The 18,265-nt window shown below is 33.2% G+C and overlaps 1 protein-coding gene across 5 annotated transcripts in view; it reads left to right on the top strand.

Annotated features, from left to right (window-relative positions):
- LOC131550578 (zinc transporter ZIP11-like) overlaps nt 1-18,265 on the top strand; it is a 148,438-nt gene that overhangs the window by 7,987 nt on the left and 122,186 nt on the right. For 4 of the 5 annotated variants that reach the window (XM_058792753.1, XM_058792750.1, XM_058792749.1 and 1 more), the window contains 3 exons: nt 341-521; nt 1,437-1,549; nt 4,006-4,044. In XM_058792753.1, coding sequence (XP_058648736.1) covers nt 1,442-1,549; nt 4,006-4,044 — 147 coding nt within the window. In that variant the 5' untranslated portion in view covers nt 341-521; nt 1,437-1,441. Of the gene's footprint in view, nt 1-340; nt 522-1,351; nt 1,550-4,005; nt 4,045-18,265 lie in introns of those variants that run through there. The other variant, XM_058792751.1, reaches the window with a different exon arrangement.

Raw genomic sequence — 18,265 nt, forward strand, 5'->3', positions numbered from 1 at the left:
ATTATTAATTTAATTTATATTAATTTAATTTAATTTATTATTTTTTCTTAATATTATTATTCTGTATAGACTATGTTGAACTTTTTTTTTTTTTTTACTTTGAAACAATTTTAAAAAATAATGTGAAAGAAAGGCAGCTAACACATTTAAATGAAAAGTTGAAAGACTGAAATAGTATTTTATTGTAAAATGTACTCAAATAATCTTTATTTTATTAGCAGGTTTGACTTTTTTTATTTTTTATTTAATATTTTTTTACAGTATACAGCAGCAGATCACCATATCAAGAAGTAAATGACCATTTTTATGTATTTATATTTATTGTTTTATGTATTTTCAGCCAGGTAAATCGGAATCCACATGCGATAACCTGTTGGAACGTAGCTGACGTAGACACTTTAAAACTCCATTGCGTGCGAAACGAACCAATAGGAGCTCGAGAGAGGCGGGACTTCGGCCGTAACACAGACACGTGTACACAGGGAAGCAGGAAGTGAAGCAGTTCAGTTGGTGTCTAAACAGTAAGTACTAACTTATTCAATAGTAAGTTGTGTATGCTGCGGCAGTAAAATGAATGAAATCAATGGGAAAAAAGCACAAATCTGCTATCGACGCGTTTATTTAGTGTTTCTGAAATACTGGCATATTTAAATGCAGCATAAGTTGACGATAGTCTTCAGCAGATGAACTTTGCAGTCTGTTATTTCATTAAATAGCGCTGCATTTTCTTTATTATATAATTTATGAGTGTTTAAACTGCCAATGAACATTGTTTCGATAGGAAGGAACTGCAGTGCTAGTTAATATGTTTAATTGTTTGATTCATGCATAATGACAGATGTTGCACTCACTCAGAACTGACACATATGTCTAGTCCACATATATTGTGACATAAATGTGACCCTGGACCACAAAACCAGATTTTTTTTTAAAAATTGAGATTTATACATCATCTGAAAGCTGGAAAAATAAGCTTCCCATTGATGTATGATTTGTTAGCATAGGACAATCTGGAATCTGAGGGTGCAAAAAAATCGAAATATTGAGAAAATCGCATTTAAAGTTGATATTTATGGTAGGAAATGTACAAAATATCTTCATGGAACATGATCTTTACTTAATATCCTAATGATTTTTGGCATAAAAGAAAAATTGATAATTTTGACCCATACAATGCATTGTTGGTTATTGCTATAAATATACCTGTGCTGCTTATGACTGCTTTTGTGCTCCAGGGTCACATATGTGGCAGATATTAAACAGTAATTATAAACTACATACGCTGAGCTTGCCATTCTACCTGTAACTAAACGTAATGGTTTAAATGGGCTTGTTTTAATGCACAGAGCTCGGTGTTTGCAGATATCCTGGATAAACAGGATTTGGCTCACACACCCGTCACACATCCTCCATCTCTCTACGTTTGATTTGCACAGGCACCATGATTGCAGGCGTCAGTCCTGTGGTTCAGGCCCTGCTGGGGACCCTGTTCACCTGGGGTCTCACCGCAGCTGGAGCCGCTCTCGTCTTCGTCTTCTCCAGCAGACAGGTGAGACAGGTTACATCAGTCAGGGCTTTCATTCAATATAGAGCGATACAGAGAGAAGCTTAAAGGGAGAGTTAAAAATGAAAATTCTGTCATATCCACAGAAGACGATATTATGAAGAATGTACTGACTGCTGTTTTCCATATAATGAAAGTTAAAGTAAATAGTTGCTGGTAGACTTCCATAGTATTTTTTACTTAAGTTAATGGGTACCAGAAACTGTTTTGTTTCCCCTTTAATGGGGAAATTTTAGTTCATATTTCTCCAAGTAAAATAGGTTTGGCTTAACATTTAAATAATGAAAATACTTATAAAAAATATTATTATTTTTGAAAACTTTTTTCTTCTTAATATTATAATTTAAAGTTTTTATTATTTTGTATTTTTATAAGAGTCAAGGTGAATGACGATTTGAAGGAAACAACTATAAAAATGCCATGGTAAAAACTTGTTCCCTTACTATATACAGTAAAAAAAAAAAAGTGTGATCCAACAGAATATTTCACGTAATTTTACAGTAAAATACTGTTAAATGTAACAAGTTATCTTAACTTATCGTATAATTTACAGTAGAAAACAAAACAAAACGATCACAGCTAACGTTAGATTTTTTTTTATTTTTTAATTGAGATAATGCTTTTTCTTAATTTTTGGATATAAGTTATGTGCTTTAGGGTTTTATTTAACATTATGTTGTTATTTGAATGTTTATTACATACTTTTTTACTGTCACTTTTTAAATTTTTTTATTTTTTATAACTATACTAGGTCATTAGGTTGGTATACACTAGTCAACCTTTGAAGTGGATCAAAATCTTTCAACAAAATTGTCCTAAAACCTAAAACCAAATTGTGCTCTTGTCTTAGGACAACTTTGATTAACTTTTTTGATCCACTTCAAATGTTGACTACTGTATTAACGTTAAGGGCCCTATCATACACCCGGCGCGATGCAGCGCGTCCTGCGCCATGTTGTTTAAATAGCAAATGCATTTGCGCCCATTTATGCGCTCATGGGCGTGCTGGTCTGAAAACGAGGTGTGTTCGGGCGCATCGTTGGCACGTTGCTATTTTGAGGAACTGAAAAAAGACTGCGCCATAGACCAGCTGGATCATTCTTCATTTGTGGTGGCAAGTGGTGTCCCTCTACTTTGCAACAGTTGAAATAAACTTTAAATACCAATAAATTATAAAATGTTTGCATGTTTGTATTCTGTAGGGTAAACACAATTTGTGCACTATTAATAGTTACATTTTTGTTTTAAAATACATATTTAATTGAGTTTGAGAGATTGCATGTGTAACAAAATATGGATGTTCCCGCCATACCTTAGAGAGGTTTCATGGAATGTAATCGCAACAATATAACATTTTAACACAAATAAAGTGGTTATATTGTGAATATAGATTTTATTTAACGTACAATTTTATTAAATTGTTTTAAAAAATACATATTTCGTTATATTTAAGAAAAAAGTTGTGCCCCAAATTCATGTCTGTGGTGTTACCACAATGGATGTCACCCCTTTAAGAAAAAGGGTAATGCTATTTGTACTACTTCCTGTGTGTAAAGGTCACTGCAGGTGCTGGTTAATCTGGGGAGTACATTCTTTCTTACTAATTAATCTTAAGTTTAGCTAAATTTCTGACAATTTCATGTGTCGCACTTTATTAGTGTCTGTGGTGTTATGTTGATAACTTGCAGATTTTGCATATTTTGATAAATGCACACTACGCACGCAACCTCCATTTTAGAAAAGTCTGGATTTATGCCGATTTGTCTGTGGTGTTACTGTCTTTCCTGGTAACACCACAGAGCCTGTATAGTAACTTGGAATATAAAGTCTGTGGTGTTACTTCAAAATGACATAGACATAAGTGGCTGTGTCACCAGTGTTTGATTGAAATTATTTAAAAATCTAAATGTTCTTAAGCTTTCATATGAATGGATATAGCATATTAAACTAATTTTAAATGCATAGCATAATATATTTTATTAGAAAAAAAACAAACAAGCATTTTTTCAAATTCTGCCGTTTAAATAGCGAATCCGCCATGGCGCGAGCGCAACTCGCTCTTAAAGGGAATGTGAGATGAGACTCTGATTGGTTTATTGCACGTTACGCCCAAAAAACACACATTACTCATTAAAAGAATAGGGACAAACACGTTTAGACCATGCACCCGGGCACTAGCAAAAGTGGATTCAGACACACCCTGAGTGCACTTGTGCCGTGTGCTTTAGACCACGCGCTTAGATCGTTAAAATAGGGCCCTATATCAGTTGATAAAATATATACAAGTTTTACTGTAAATTTAATTTCAGTCTGTAAAACCTAAACTGTTGGTACTGTATTTTATGGCAAATTTCTGGCAACCACTGCTGTCATTTTATTTATTTATTTTTTAATTGTGTTGTTGGTGATTTTACAGTTTATCGTTTCTTTTTTCCTCTCAGAAGCGGGTCTTGGATGGCAGTCTGGGATTTGCCGCAGGGGTAAGAAACTCTCAACCCTATTTTTTACTTTCCTTCTTTGCTTTATATGTCTAGCATTTCTTCCCATTTTTGCCGTACGTTCTCATGGTGTGTTTGCATCACATCTTTTTTTCTTTACACAATGAAATATTTATTCGGTGAGGGCAGGCAGGAGCACGTTATGCTTTTGTTGTTCAGGAAAACTGTCAGTAAGGCTTAAAAAAGAATAGATGTTGTTTTTTTAAAATCTGTGACCCAGAGTTAATTACACTGTCCCGTTTTGATTATCTGCAGTATTTGAATGCAACACCAGGTTGCCGAATCCTTATCAAATGTTCAGAAACAACAGTTCCCCTTTTGTACTCGCATGAAGGGCTGTGAAAAATTGTCTTGCATTGAAAGTGGAAATAAATCATTCCCATAACATTAAATATGCATGTTTTGTAGATTGGAATTGAAAATCCAGCAAACTAATAAATGGTTTAAATGTTTTTTGTTTTTTTCCCCCCATGTTCTAGACATTTGAGTCATTACAAATTCTTACATAATGAGAACTTGTATAATGATACTCAATTCTCAGTGTCGTCTAGCGTAATTTTATTACTCCGCTCGGGGTGAAGAGATTGAGAGTGTTTCAACGTTTAAATATGATTGTACTTGATGACAGTTTGTCTTTTAAAGAGCACATTGATCTACAAAACTGTAGAAGAATTATGCCTTTTTTTGGTTGCTGATTAGAAATGACTTGCGCCTACTTTTCTAGACTTCTGTGATATTTTCTACAGATGTGCTGGTGTTTGATCTTAGTTTACCGTGGTGTGATTAAAGTAATTACTGTATGTAACTCATTGTAATCTGTATGCAAAGGTTAAACGGCTCTCTCTTGGAAGTTTCATTGGTTCAACTTTGTAAAATCAGTTTCTTGCTTTCATATTTTGCAGGTTATGCTAATATTTAATCAAATTCATATTAAGAGCCTGCTTTCAGTTGACAGATTGTGCATTATTGTCCCAAATATGAGGATTGCATTTGGAAAGAAGGCTTTTTCTTCTTAGAATAATCTTCATAAAACATTTAAATTTAAAACCCTATACCTTAAAAAAAGAAAGAAAAAAAAAATATGCACACACACACACACACACACACACACAGTGCTTTGTTTATACATACATGCAGTACATACATGTATACTGTATTTATTATTTACGACATTATTTTTGATTATAAGTGCCTAAAACTTTTAACAGTACTGTAGCTTTGCAGGTACACATATTACAGGGCTTGAAACTTTTTAGCCTGGATATTAAATTAGCTAAATTAGGACAGTGTTTGGCTGAGATACAACTATTTGAACACCTGGAATCTGAAAAAAAAAAATATTGAGAAAATCGCATTTGAAGTTGATATATTTACTGTAGGAAATGTACAAAATGAGCTAAAAGGCAATGCAAGTGTTCCTCCTATTAAAACCTTAATTACAGCACTGCAGTCTCCTTAGTTTATTACTTCATCTTCGTCATCGTCATCCTCCTCCCCTTCCTCTTCTGCAGTCTGCTGTTGTCCATATGGATCATCCTTCAGTTTGGTGGTCTTGCTTTGCCTCAAGCAGCTGTCTTTCTGAAACACCACAGCATCTGGCATCATGACATTGCCAAGAGCAAATATTCCTGAGAAGATAATTCTCTGGTTCTACGGCGAAGGAATGGTGATGGCATCTGGACAGGCTGTTTGTTAGAGACTTTAAGAAATGCTGAAGGGCTGTTAGTCTGATTTGTGTGGTCAATTATAACTCTAGGAGCTGGGTGATGTTTTCAACAATAGTCGTCACCAGAAATAAATGTGTTTAGAGGAAGCATTTGTTCGCTCTGCTCTTTGTTTTCCGCTGAAGATTAATGGCTGTAATCACTGGAAGTTGTAGTCGGTGTGTGTGTGTTTTGGCTTTTTGTTTGACAGAAAGTGAAGAGTGACAAAAAGTAATTAAGGATCGGGATGTAAAGCAGTCCGAACCTAAATCTACTGCTTTTCCACAACACTGACAACAGATTCGACTTTTAAAAGAATTGCAACAATTTTTTTCATTATATGGTTCACTTATAATGTACTTGAGGTTTCTTGCAGCAAAGACAATTTAATTCAATCTTCAACATTTTCCCAGGACTGCTTTATATCGTTTGGATTTGTCTGATTTGCAGTCTTGGCAGGCCAATTTTCTGAGCATCCTATTTGTGCGATATTGACAAAAAATGATATTGTCTTATATTTTGTGGATGACGATAATTAGGCGATTAGTGTTTTTGGTAGATTGACTGGTTTAGGCCTGTCATATTCTCTCTGTGATGATTAACTTTTCCATTAAGGGGTGATATTTGCCAGTTTAAATTGATTTCCAGTGCATTTTCCCTAAAATTACCAATCAAATGAAATCAACAAAATACATTTTTGTACCATAGAAGTGGAACATTTACATATTGTTTACAATTGCATAAATAATGTTTAAATAATGCAAATAGTGTTTTAAAAATAATATTTTGAATAACAAAATCTGAAATTAAAAAGGAAATGATACTTTAAATATGAAACTAAAATTGACAGTAGATGGGGGCAAGATAAAGTCTTAATGAGTGAGTCATTGAATCATTCATGCAACTGATTTGTTCGAATGGTTGCTTTATTCAGGAGCACAGCAAGCGACTGATTCATTCAGGAACAAAATGCCACTGCACTGTTTCTCAGAGAAGCACAACGGTTCTGCTGTGACTTTGTTTGGAACTAAAGTAGAGCAAAAACAGACAATATTGTGTCTCGGATGTGTATACTGTATCTATATCTGTAGGTGGAGCTGATGTGCTTGTTCACATTGTGGTTGAATTATTATTATTTTTTTAAGTGTGATTTTATTTAGATTTTTTTTTTTTTAAGTGCATTTGGATGTTTTATAAATCATTCATATAGGAACATTCCGGAAATTGTTGTACGTTCACATTTAAAATCGTTCTGTGGACGCCTTTATAAACAGTCCATCAGAAAGTGTGATTTAGATTTTCTTTAAATTACAATTTAGGTTAAATGCTAGAGACTCTTGAATGCGATTCACTGATGCAGTTCACATATATATATATATATATATATATATATACACCGATGTGGATACTGTACTTCGCAATCACAGATTCTAGCCTACGTTTTGGAATATGTGACCCAAATAAGAATTTTCACCTTATATTGCCATCTGAACATGTAACAAGTCTGCCACGTTTGTTCTGACCAACTGAGGAAAAAAGCATTACCATAAATCGTATACCAATGGTGATTAAATCTAACGACCGATTAGCTCACATCACATCTAACCGTGCAAATTATTCTTATTATTGTTATACTTTATTCTCAAATTATTAATATTAACAACATAAACATTGCGTGACTATGAGTATAGTGTGTATTAGTGTGTAGATTTCAATTTCTGTACAGTTTAATCTAATTGTCGCACCATTTGAATTTCATATTAAGAAATTCTTTTAACCCAAAAAGCAAACTATGCTCCCTTTGAACTGGTTTTCTTTAAAATACAAATCTAGTGTGATCCCAGGCGTGATCTGTAATCAGAAGCACATTTAATATAATTTCATTCACATGTGTTTCATAAACACATAATCCTTTCTGGATTACAATCCGCCATCAAAATGATACATTTAATTATTCTAGCTGCTGTGAGAAAAGGCTATAAACGATCCGCCATCACCTGCAGGATCCTCACATGAGATAGCCTACTAGCCGGGACAACTTCTTTATGTTTACAGACGTGACGTAATGACGCAGTGCCATGCTCGAATTTCGTACCACTCAAATTAGAAAACATTATTATAAGCCAACCGTTGTGGAAAGCAGTGGACTGATAATGTATGTAAGTGAGGCAGTGAATGCGCGATGTGTTTCTAAAAGCAGACTTACAGGAGGAGTGTTTCTCAGACAGATTCAGTGTTGTTTAGCTCTATATTAGCGGTTCACTGAAATCCAAAAAGTCTGACCCAGGACAAAAGTATAGGCCTTGAAGTTGAAATGAGTGTCACATCGACTCCTCTGAGTGACAGTGGATGGGTTATAATAGTCGGGATGTAGACTTTAAGCGGGACTCGAGCTCTCCATCCCCATCTCTGAACCTGATTACAGCGTGAAGTGCTGGATAAATAACTAACTCTTGTTAGTGATTAGAAAATCAATTACAGTTTAATTGGTAATGCAATCTTTGATGGCGGAATTGGATTCTGTCTTAAATCTTTTTTTTTTTTCACCATTCATTCAGTTTATTTGTTGTAATTATTATTCATGTTTATATCAGGTCACTCTTAATTCTGATGTAAATTTTCGTCTTAAACTGCATGCATTGTATTTCTAATAAGTTTTCTCTGGTGATTTTAAAATCATTTTTATTTTATTGACTATTATATTAGATGCTTATATAATGTGTTTAGTGCAAAACTGACAGATGATTTATAATTATATTAATTATAATCATCCCCTGAGGGAAAAAGGTGATTGTCTCTGCAGTAAGAATGCTGTGTAAAATCTCTGCTGCAATTATTAAAAAGATGCTTATTTTCAAGAACGGATTATTTGATTAAAGACAGTGGTTATTGATTTTTAGTTATTAGTTAATTTATTGATTTGAATCATTATTCTTTTTTTTTTTTTTTAGGATTAAAGTTAATTATTTTAATGTTAATAATAATTTATTTTTATTTTTTGAGATGACATTTTCAAAACACAGTAACAAAAACAGGAAGAGATAAATATTGCAAATATCATACAATGTACTAATACCGATACTAATACAGTTTTATGGACTTCACCTATTTGTCTTATTGTAAAGTGCAGGAGATATTATTCTACAAATATTTTATAATATTTTTAGTATCCATTGTAATAATATAAATGGTTTTAATGATTTCAGCATATATATATATATATATATATATATATATATATATATAATATAATTTTCTGTATGATGTTAAAACCTGACGTAATATGGACACCAGAAATTAATGCATTTTTAATTGTAATTTTTGGTTGTTATCTATTCTATTTCTTAGAATAAACTATAAGAAATTTATTGAAATAGTGGAACCTATGCAAAAACATTATTTTACTAGTAGTTCATAAATTACATGCTTTATTATTTATAGGCATATGATCGGGATTATTATTTTTACAGGACTTAAAATAGGGAAAATTTAATTTGGCCATTTTTTATTTATTTATTTTTTATTTGTTTGTTTATTTAACAGGGACAATACACTAGGCATTGCCTAAGCCCATATGCAACTTTATGCAAAGTCACAAACATAAAACGTAAATCAACCTGCGTACAGAAAGAAAATGTAAACTAAACCAGCCTGAATAAGGCATTATAAACTATATAAACAAATTTAGCGCAGCTGCACTCGCTATAAATGTCAGTGCTGTGAAAAGCTTTGCAATTCACTTCATCTGTTTACAGAGACAGACCGTTATTGAACACAAATTTTCACATCTGTGTCACAAGCATAGTCATACTGTAGCATGTGTGTGCTAATGCTGTTATGTTCGTCACGTAAAAAGACGTCAGAGCGAGTTTTGAGGTTACGATTTCTTTCTAGTTTTTTTCTGGTTTCTATTAATGTTTTCTCTTCATGAAGCAAAGCATTGATAGTCTGAATGATTCATTGGTGTTTTTCATTTGTATTCACTCATTTGTGTTCAGTTTCAGATCTAGTCATGCGTTGCTCATAGAGTCGAGGGAAACTGTTTGAGTTTCTCTGTTCGTTTCATTAACATTGGAGACGTTTACTGAAACCTGTATGCGTCATTCAATGAAATAGTATTTGGAAATTTGGAGAGAGGGCAATAAATCTACATTTGACCTGCTGTTGACCTTTAGTGTTTCCTCTGGCCCTTGATTGGCGAAAGTTGGAGTAAAGTCTCTGTATTTTCCTTCGGGTTGTTGTTCTTCAGACTGTTGTGTCTGGCAGGTTTCCAAGGGTTTTTGTGGTGATGCAACATTTTTGAGAAACTCGTATTTTAATATACACACACTAATATGATTACTTGGTTTGTTATGGTGGAGTTAATGGAGTGGCTGCATGCCGGTTTGTTATTAAATAAGCAATTTTACAGTTGAATCTCCAAAACATCAACTTAAATTTCAACCTCAATATTTGGATTGAAATGTTAACCATTCCTTGATTTTAAAAAAACAACACCACATTTTTAATGTTTATTTATTAAATGCATTTATTTATTAATTTAATGAAGGTCTTATTTATTCATTAAACACATTTATTTATTAAATATATTTATGTTTGTATGTAGTATATTTCAGTAATAATTAAAGCTTTTATTTCTTTATTTGTTCAATTTATTTCTTTATTTTAATTTTTAATACTTTTTATTTATGTAACCTTTTATTTGTTTATTAAGTGTATTTATTCATTTGTATTGTTTTTATTTAGTGTAAACATTTTATTTATTTATTGAATAAATAAATGTATTTACATATTTATTCAATTCATTTATACATTTTGTTTTTTACATTCATTCATTTCATGCATTTTATTTTAATTATTTATTTATTTGATGCAATATTTATTCAATACATTTATGCATTTCTTAATCAATTAAAGCTTTTATTTATTTTTGTTCAATTCATTTATTTATTTACTCCTTCATTCACTCCTTCATTCACTCCTTCATTCATGTCCCTCCTAATATTTATCAGATATTACTGAAATACAGGAGACGTCTGGATGAGTCAGTCAGTCAATCACTGAGCGTTTTTAAGGGTGGGATTTTAGGCCGAGGACGTTTGCTTGTTAGTAAAATGCTTGAAATCACTTGCAGCACCTTCAGCAAACGTTTGTGTTGTCTTAACCTGACCAGTTTCTGGTAGCTGGTGTCACTGGGGTTTGATGTTTTCATAATCTTTTATAACCCAAATTATAATGGAAACCAGACAGTATGTAACATTTAGCCCATTTTCAAAATCTGTGTACTGTTTGTGCATTTAGATTTTTTTTTATATATAACTTATAAACAACAATTGTTGTGGTTTATAACTTATATAAACTAAATATTTTTCAACTAAAACCATATGGTATCTGAGCAGCAACTTCTCATTAATGAGTGAATGTTTTCAGTTTTACCATGTTGTTATTATTACATTATTACTCCACGTATCCCCCTTTTTTTTGAAAAATCTTTCAAATTACACACAAACCACATCCAAAAATACAAGACACACACACACAAACACACAACAACAAAAAAAACCACAAACAAAAAATATGACCAATATATGTATGTTTTTGTCAATATTGATGATAAATTCTATTTGAATTGTATTTATATGAAATTTATGAGAACATTTAATATGAAAATGATCAGTATTAACTCCATTGGAATGATTGAATTTAATTAAATTCCTTTGAATTTATAACTCATGATTTCTCAAAGAGTCTAAATTTTTTAAATCTGCATATTTATTTCTAACAAAACATCAAAATGACAAACATTTAAAAAATTAAAAAAAAAGTTAAAAATTTTTTGCTTAAAATCTGTTTCAGATAAGTGATTTTAATTTTTTTTTTTTATTTATTTTTTACTTTTTTTTCAATAGAAAAATAGACACACATATTCAATAAACATACTGTATATTCATGTTCATCAAAAATAAGATATGAAGAAAAGGCTGAATGTATTTCACAGAAGTTAAATACATTGTCTTAAATCATTTAAAAAAATATCGTAGATATAATAAATAAAATAAATATGAAATAAATAAATAACTGATTGATGTGTATTTTGAAAGTCATAATTGAGTTTGTTGCCGCTTCACTCAAAGATGTTGTGAACGAGACTTGTCTGAATGTGGATGTTAGTGCAGTGCTTCAGTGTTTCTGCTGGAAACCCAAAGGTCCAAGTGAAACTCCAAAGGATTCGAGAAGAACTGAAAACGCTAGATCCTCAGACAGATGCAGCGACACGCGCACACACACACACACACACACACACGGGAAGGCTGTCATTCATGTCAGTGATCGGCTTCAAACAGAATAATTGAGTGTGAGAGGAAACACGACAGCACATTTACTGACAGTGTGTGTTAAGATCAGGACAGAAAGTGTCTCCACCTGAATGCAGGCTAATTAATGAGTTTTCCTTCATTTTGTAACACAGAAAAGGGTTTTCAAGAAGGATTAAATGTTCCTTGAGCTGCTGAAAAGTAATTAGGCTTTAGCTGTGACTCCATAATTGGACTGCAGTACAACACTGACTTAAAAGTACTTCAGTCACTCTGACAGATGAGACGTGACCACTTCAAGCAACTTTGTTTTATACTGTAGATAGGAATGAGCTCTGATTCAACAGCATTGGTCCATAGCTATTAATTTATGTAAAATCTTATGCATACAGTGACTTGAGTAAACCTCTTCATTAGTGCTGGGCGGTATGACCAAAAATTTATATCACGGTATTTTTCAAAATTATACCGGTTTCACGGTATATGACGGTGTTTCTTTTTCTTTCATGCATGACCGGGTGTTAACCACATTTTCTACTGATTGAGAGAGAAAAAACTGCAGTAGATTGACTTAGAAGGCCATATTTTACTGTCATGGTGAGCGAATATTGTAGAAAAATTCCACACTAAATAGTGACTAAACACGACTCATTAATACATGTTAACCAGGAGTCACTCTCATTTATAATCGCGACATCGTCTGATAAAATCAACATGCATCTAGCGTTACACTAAAGAGCGTCTATGCGGTGGTTTTGGCTATATTACTTTGTCTCATGCTGCGCACTGCCTGAGTAACAAACTAAAAAAATAAACAAAAAAAAGTGCATAATATTAACAGACGAACTATGCTCATATTTATAATCCCAAACAGTAAGTTAGCGGCAAGTGCTTGGAAACGCTGTTTTGTACATTTACTGACGAGTCTGCTGCGGTACGGCCAGCTGAATGCGGTGCTTCTCTGCCGCTCGCTGCACAGAACAGCGGGGCAGCACTGGCGACATCTTCCAGCTGAACCATAGCTAAGGTTTATCCAAAAATGTCGCTAAGTGTGTCAGTTTGTATATTCTATGGAAAAAAGCCGCTAAAATGGTCTGAAAGTTGCTAAATATGGCGCTAAAGTCGCGCTCGTGTGTGAGACGCGGGAGCTGGTGGCGGCGCGCGGTGGATATTGTGGATGAGTTCTTCTGTGTCATCATGTTCTACTAGTTCTACAGCTTCAGAGCTTTCACGCTTAGTAACACATACAGCTGTGTCCTCGCCACAATGCAACAGTGAAAAGAGACCCCTCTCAAACAGTGTGTCGCGTTCCGAACGTTATTTAAATAACACCGGTATTGCGGTATTTTAAAAATTCATATCATAAGAAAAATAAACACCGGTTTTCGGTATGAACCGGTATACCGCCCAGCACTACTCTTCACTGTAAAATATGATATCATCAGTAAGACATGGCAGCTTATGTTTTTACATGAATTTGGTTTAATTTATTTTTTAAGAGAATTAAAAAAAATAAAAAATTTAAACACTCATGTGGTGCAACTATGCAGACAACAAATTAAATATAATGAAATGTAATGATATTTATGAATAAGTAAAATAATTTGTAAAAAATAGTTTATAGTGATTTCAGTGTTATGTTTAAATTTTTTCATTTATTAATATTTTTAATTAAAAATTTTTGTTATGTACTTTTGTAATTTTTTTTTATTGGTTTTTATTTTAATTTTTTATTTATTTTTACATATTTCTGTTTAGGTTTAATCCACTTTTATTTCAGTTTTAATTTGATTAAATACTGTATAGTAGGCTTGAAGTGGTATTACTTATGATTTTCTTTTTATTGTATTGCAGTTTTTTTTTTGTGCGCTTTTGTCTTTTTTCTTTTTTAATATTGCTGTTTAGGTTTAAAATCTGTGTCCATTCGTTGCATACATAAATACATTTGCTCTATTTAAAAAAAAAAAAGTTATGTTTTTATTTTTTATATAAAAATACATGGTGAATAATTTATAGGTAAATTAATTAATAATTAATTAATTAAAATATTATTGAACAGAATATAGTAGATTTGGTTATATAAATTGATATGCTTATTGTCTCTGGTCTGTTTTGAGCACCGGGATCACAAGTGTGACCCTAAAATTAAGAATACAGACGTCTTGACTTACACAAGGGTCAATCTTTGGATCGTTCCCAATCATGCTGGAAATCATGAGAAAACTGGTGAAAGCACAAGTTCACCTTTATCTCCTGTGGGCAGCCGTGCATCATGAGATTGAGTCTCGAGTTCTCAGTGAATCGATCGGACGCTGAGTCTCTGGTCAATCACAGCGTCAGTAATTAGCTATTAACGGAGCAGGTCCGTTTGTCTACGCTCCAGAAAGGACATCGTTACGCTGTCTTCTGCTCAGGCAAACCACAAGAAAATGAAATAATTACCCCCTTGCCAAAGAAAATGAATAACACGCCTCCCAGAAAACCTCAGCGTTTAATTGACATGAAATGCTCAGGGAAGTTGGGTTTATTATTCTCACTGCGGAGAAATGATGGCAGAGAATAGACTGTCATTATAGAAGAAGTCCTGCATTAACCTGCGCGTTTCACCCCTCATCTTAATAACAGATTTGCCCTCAAAGGGAACAAAACAGATGCCAAATGGAGGTTTTCCACAAGACATAATAATAATAATAACAATAATCATAAAGTGCAGCTCTGGCCGCTAAGGACATATACAGTGAGGAAAATAAGTATTTGAACACCCTGCTATTTTGCAAGTTCTCCCACTTAGTAATCATGGAGGGGTCTGAAATTGTCATCGTAGGTGCATGTCCACTGTGAGAGACATAATCTAAAAAAAAAAATCCAGAAATCACAATGTATGATTTTTTAACTATTTATTTGTAAGAAATTGTGCTACAAATAAGCATTTTCTGTTATTATCTGATGGACAAGGAAGTACGTTTTCGAGTTTTTGCAGAGGTGCTTTAAAACTTTTACAGTGTTTGTACAGTAAGCATGCTCAGTTGACGAAAAGCATTCTTAATTATTCATTGTGTTTTTAAAATTTGTCAAATTGTCAAATTTTAGTTAACGTGCATAAAAAATGGTTTACACCAAACCAAACTGAACCAAATCTGTTTCCAATCTCATTTAGTGCTATAGTGAAAAGGCTGTCAGTCCAAACCATGAGATTTCAAGTTGTTTTTTGAACATTTGGAACTTTTGGAACTTTTGGAACATTTGTAACATTGTTGCAATGTTTCTTTGTGATTCTGTCTCTGAGTTTGTGCTTTTCTTACATTAGATGGTGCGTGTGTGAAATAAAACCTCCCCTCTCTCATATAATACTGCTGTTTTCCTTCAGGTCCTGATATCATTACCAGCATGCCTACAGGACAAATGAACAGGGCTTTGATCACGATTTGTCCAAATGTGTTGGACAGCATAGAAAAAATAGCTGATTTTAAACTTGCTCTTTCCTGCTTAAGGGTTTTGTATCACAGTTTCACTCATGAATAATGAAAAAGTCTGCCGATGCAGGCTGGAGTTTGGAAGATTTGCACACTGTTTAAACGTACTTTATTGGCAAAGTGTAAAATCAAAGCATAAAATTAGAAAATATAACTCTGTGTGTCCTAACTTTTATCTCACATACTCTTCCTGTAGTATGCACGCTGTGAGCATGTATATGAGCGTGCATGCATGACTAAATATATATAGCCAGTTCTCATCAGTCACATTTACAAAATAATGATTTAAATCACACTGAAGTGATTCATCAAAAAAATCCTAATTGAAATTGAATGGCAAAACGTTCAAAAAGCATCAGAAATAGATCTCACTCAAACATTAGTTTCTCTGTTGCAGATGATAATGCTTTTCCCCTCATCTAATATTCAGTCTTTCTCTTTGAAGTGTTTGATTCATAATGCTGCGTTTTCTTCTCTCTGATCACGGAGCTGCTCTTCTCCGTTGCCAACAAAGAGCTCGTTTTCACTTATCATTAGAACAAGGAGAATTTTGACATAATATTAATACACACGTGAGAACAAAAAGTAGCAGAATCTAAGCCTGAAATATAAAATAATCGTCAGAAAAATGTATGTTTTTGAAATGTTTTGAAATTGTGTGTGTGTTTTATGTTTTGAATCCTATTTGATCCGTCAGGCTTTTATGGCTCATATAATGAGAATATAAAGGAAAATTGCTCTTTTGTTGATTTTGATTGCTTCCGTTATCCTCATTTGTAAGTCGCTTTGGATAAAAGCATCTGCTACATTACTAAATGTAATCTAAAAACACTCAAAATTAGCAAAAATGTGGTGCAAATGCTGATATTTATGAGATTAAATTCTGATTCTTGTAATGTAAATCAATGAGATCTTTATAACAGTATAGCAGACACTTGCATGAAATTATATAAATATCATGTCACTCTATATCTCCAATAATATGTGACCCTGGAGCACAAAAACCAGTCTTAAGTCGCTGGGGTATATTTTTAGCAATAGCCAAAAATACACAGTATAGGGTTAAAATTATTGATTTGACTTTTATGCCAAAAATCATTAGGATATTAAGTAAAGATCATGTTCCATGAAGATATTTTGTAAATTTCCTACTGTAAATATATCAAAACTTAATAACTTGATTAGTAATATGCATTGCTAAGAACTTCATTTGAACAACTTTAAAGGCGTTTTTCTCAATATTTCGATTTTTTTTGCACCCTCAGATTCCAGATTTTCAAATATTGTCCAATCCTAACAAACCATACATCAATGGAAAGCGTATTTATTCAGCTTTCAGATGATGTAGAAATCTCAATTTCGAAAAATTGACCCTATGACTGGTTTTGTGGTCCACAGTCAAATATTTAGTTTAGTTTAGTTTATTTTCTTATATAGCACATTTCTACTGCCTTCTGAGCAGCCCAAAGTGCTGTACAATGCATTCCAGCAAAACCAAACACATAACAATGACAAACACAACATCTTAAAAAGAAAACATACATTACGTCTCTTCTAAGTCGGATTCAAACACCATAACATAAAAAAGCTTCTTCAAACCTGTTTGGGGGCATTGCGAATGTCTAGAGGTAGATTATTCCCGATCCCCTTTTCGCTTAAGTCGGGACCGCGGTACCTGGAGCAATTGTTTGTCAGCAGATCGCAAGTTTTTCACAGGTTTATGCAAATTAACCAGATCTGACAAATACAAAGGTGCGAGACCGTTTAAAATTTTGAAAATTATTACTAAAGCCTTAAAATTAATCCGGTATCTAACAGGTAACCAATGCAAAGATGCTAAAATTGGAGTTATTCTATCCCTCTTTCTCCTACCAGTCAATAGTCTGACAGCAGCATTTTGGACAAGCTGTAATCGATTTATCAAAGACTGAGAAATTCCTAAATACACAACATTACAATAATCCAATCTTGATGATATAAAAGCATGGATGATTGTCTCCAGATTTCTAAATGAGAGCATTGGTTTAATCTTAGATATTAACCTTAAATAGTAAAAACTAGTTTTCACCACAGTATTATAGAGCTAAGAGGACCGAAAACAACCACATCTGTTTTACTCTCATTTAAATGGAGAAAATTCTTAGCCATCCAGGATTTTACATCCTCGAGACACTTGACGATTGTAGCACAAGACTTATCAACTGAGTGTAATGGGACAAACAACTGAGTATCGTCAGCGTAACAGTGGTATGCAATCCCATGTTTCCTAAAAATACTCCCCAACGGTAGCATATATAGAGAAAACGGAACTGGACTTAATATGGACCCTTGTGGGAGCAAGATAGAGGAACTGCAGAAGAAGAATGATTACCCACTGTAACCGATACAGACCTATTAGACAGATAAGAAGAAAACCACTGTAAAGCACTACCACTAATCCCAACCTCCTGCTGTAACCGATCTAACTAAATTCTACGGTGGATTGTATCAAAGGCGGCAGTTAAGTCGAGCAAAATTAAAATAGCAGAGTGATCCAAAGTGAGCAAGAGGTCATTTGACACTTTAAGAAGAGCCGTTTCGGTGCTATGGCTGGCCCTAAATCCTGATTGAAAACGGTCATGAATATAGTGGTCTGATAAAAATGCAGACAATTGGAGAGAAACAGTCTTTTCCAACACTTTCGACAGAAAAGGCAATGTGGAAATAGGTCGAA

This window comes from Onychostoma macrolepis, chromosome 12 (assembly GCF_012432095.1).
Source record: "Onychostoma macrolepis isolate SWU-2019 chromosome 12, ASM1243209v1, whole genome shotgun sequence".
NCBI classification, from domain to species: domain Eukaryota; kingdom Metazoa; phylum Chordata; class Actinopteri; order Cypriniformes; family Cyprinidae; genus Onychostoma; species Onychostoma macrolepis.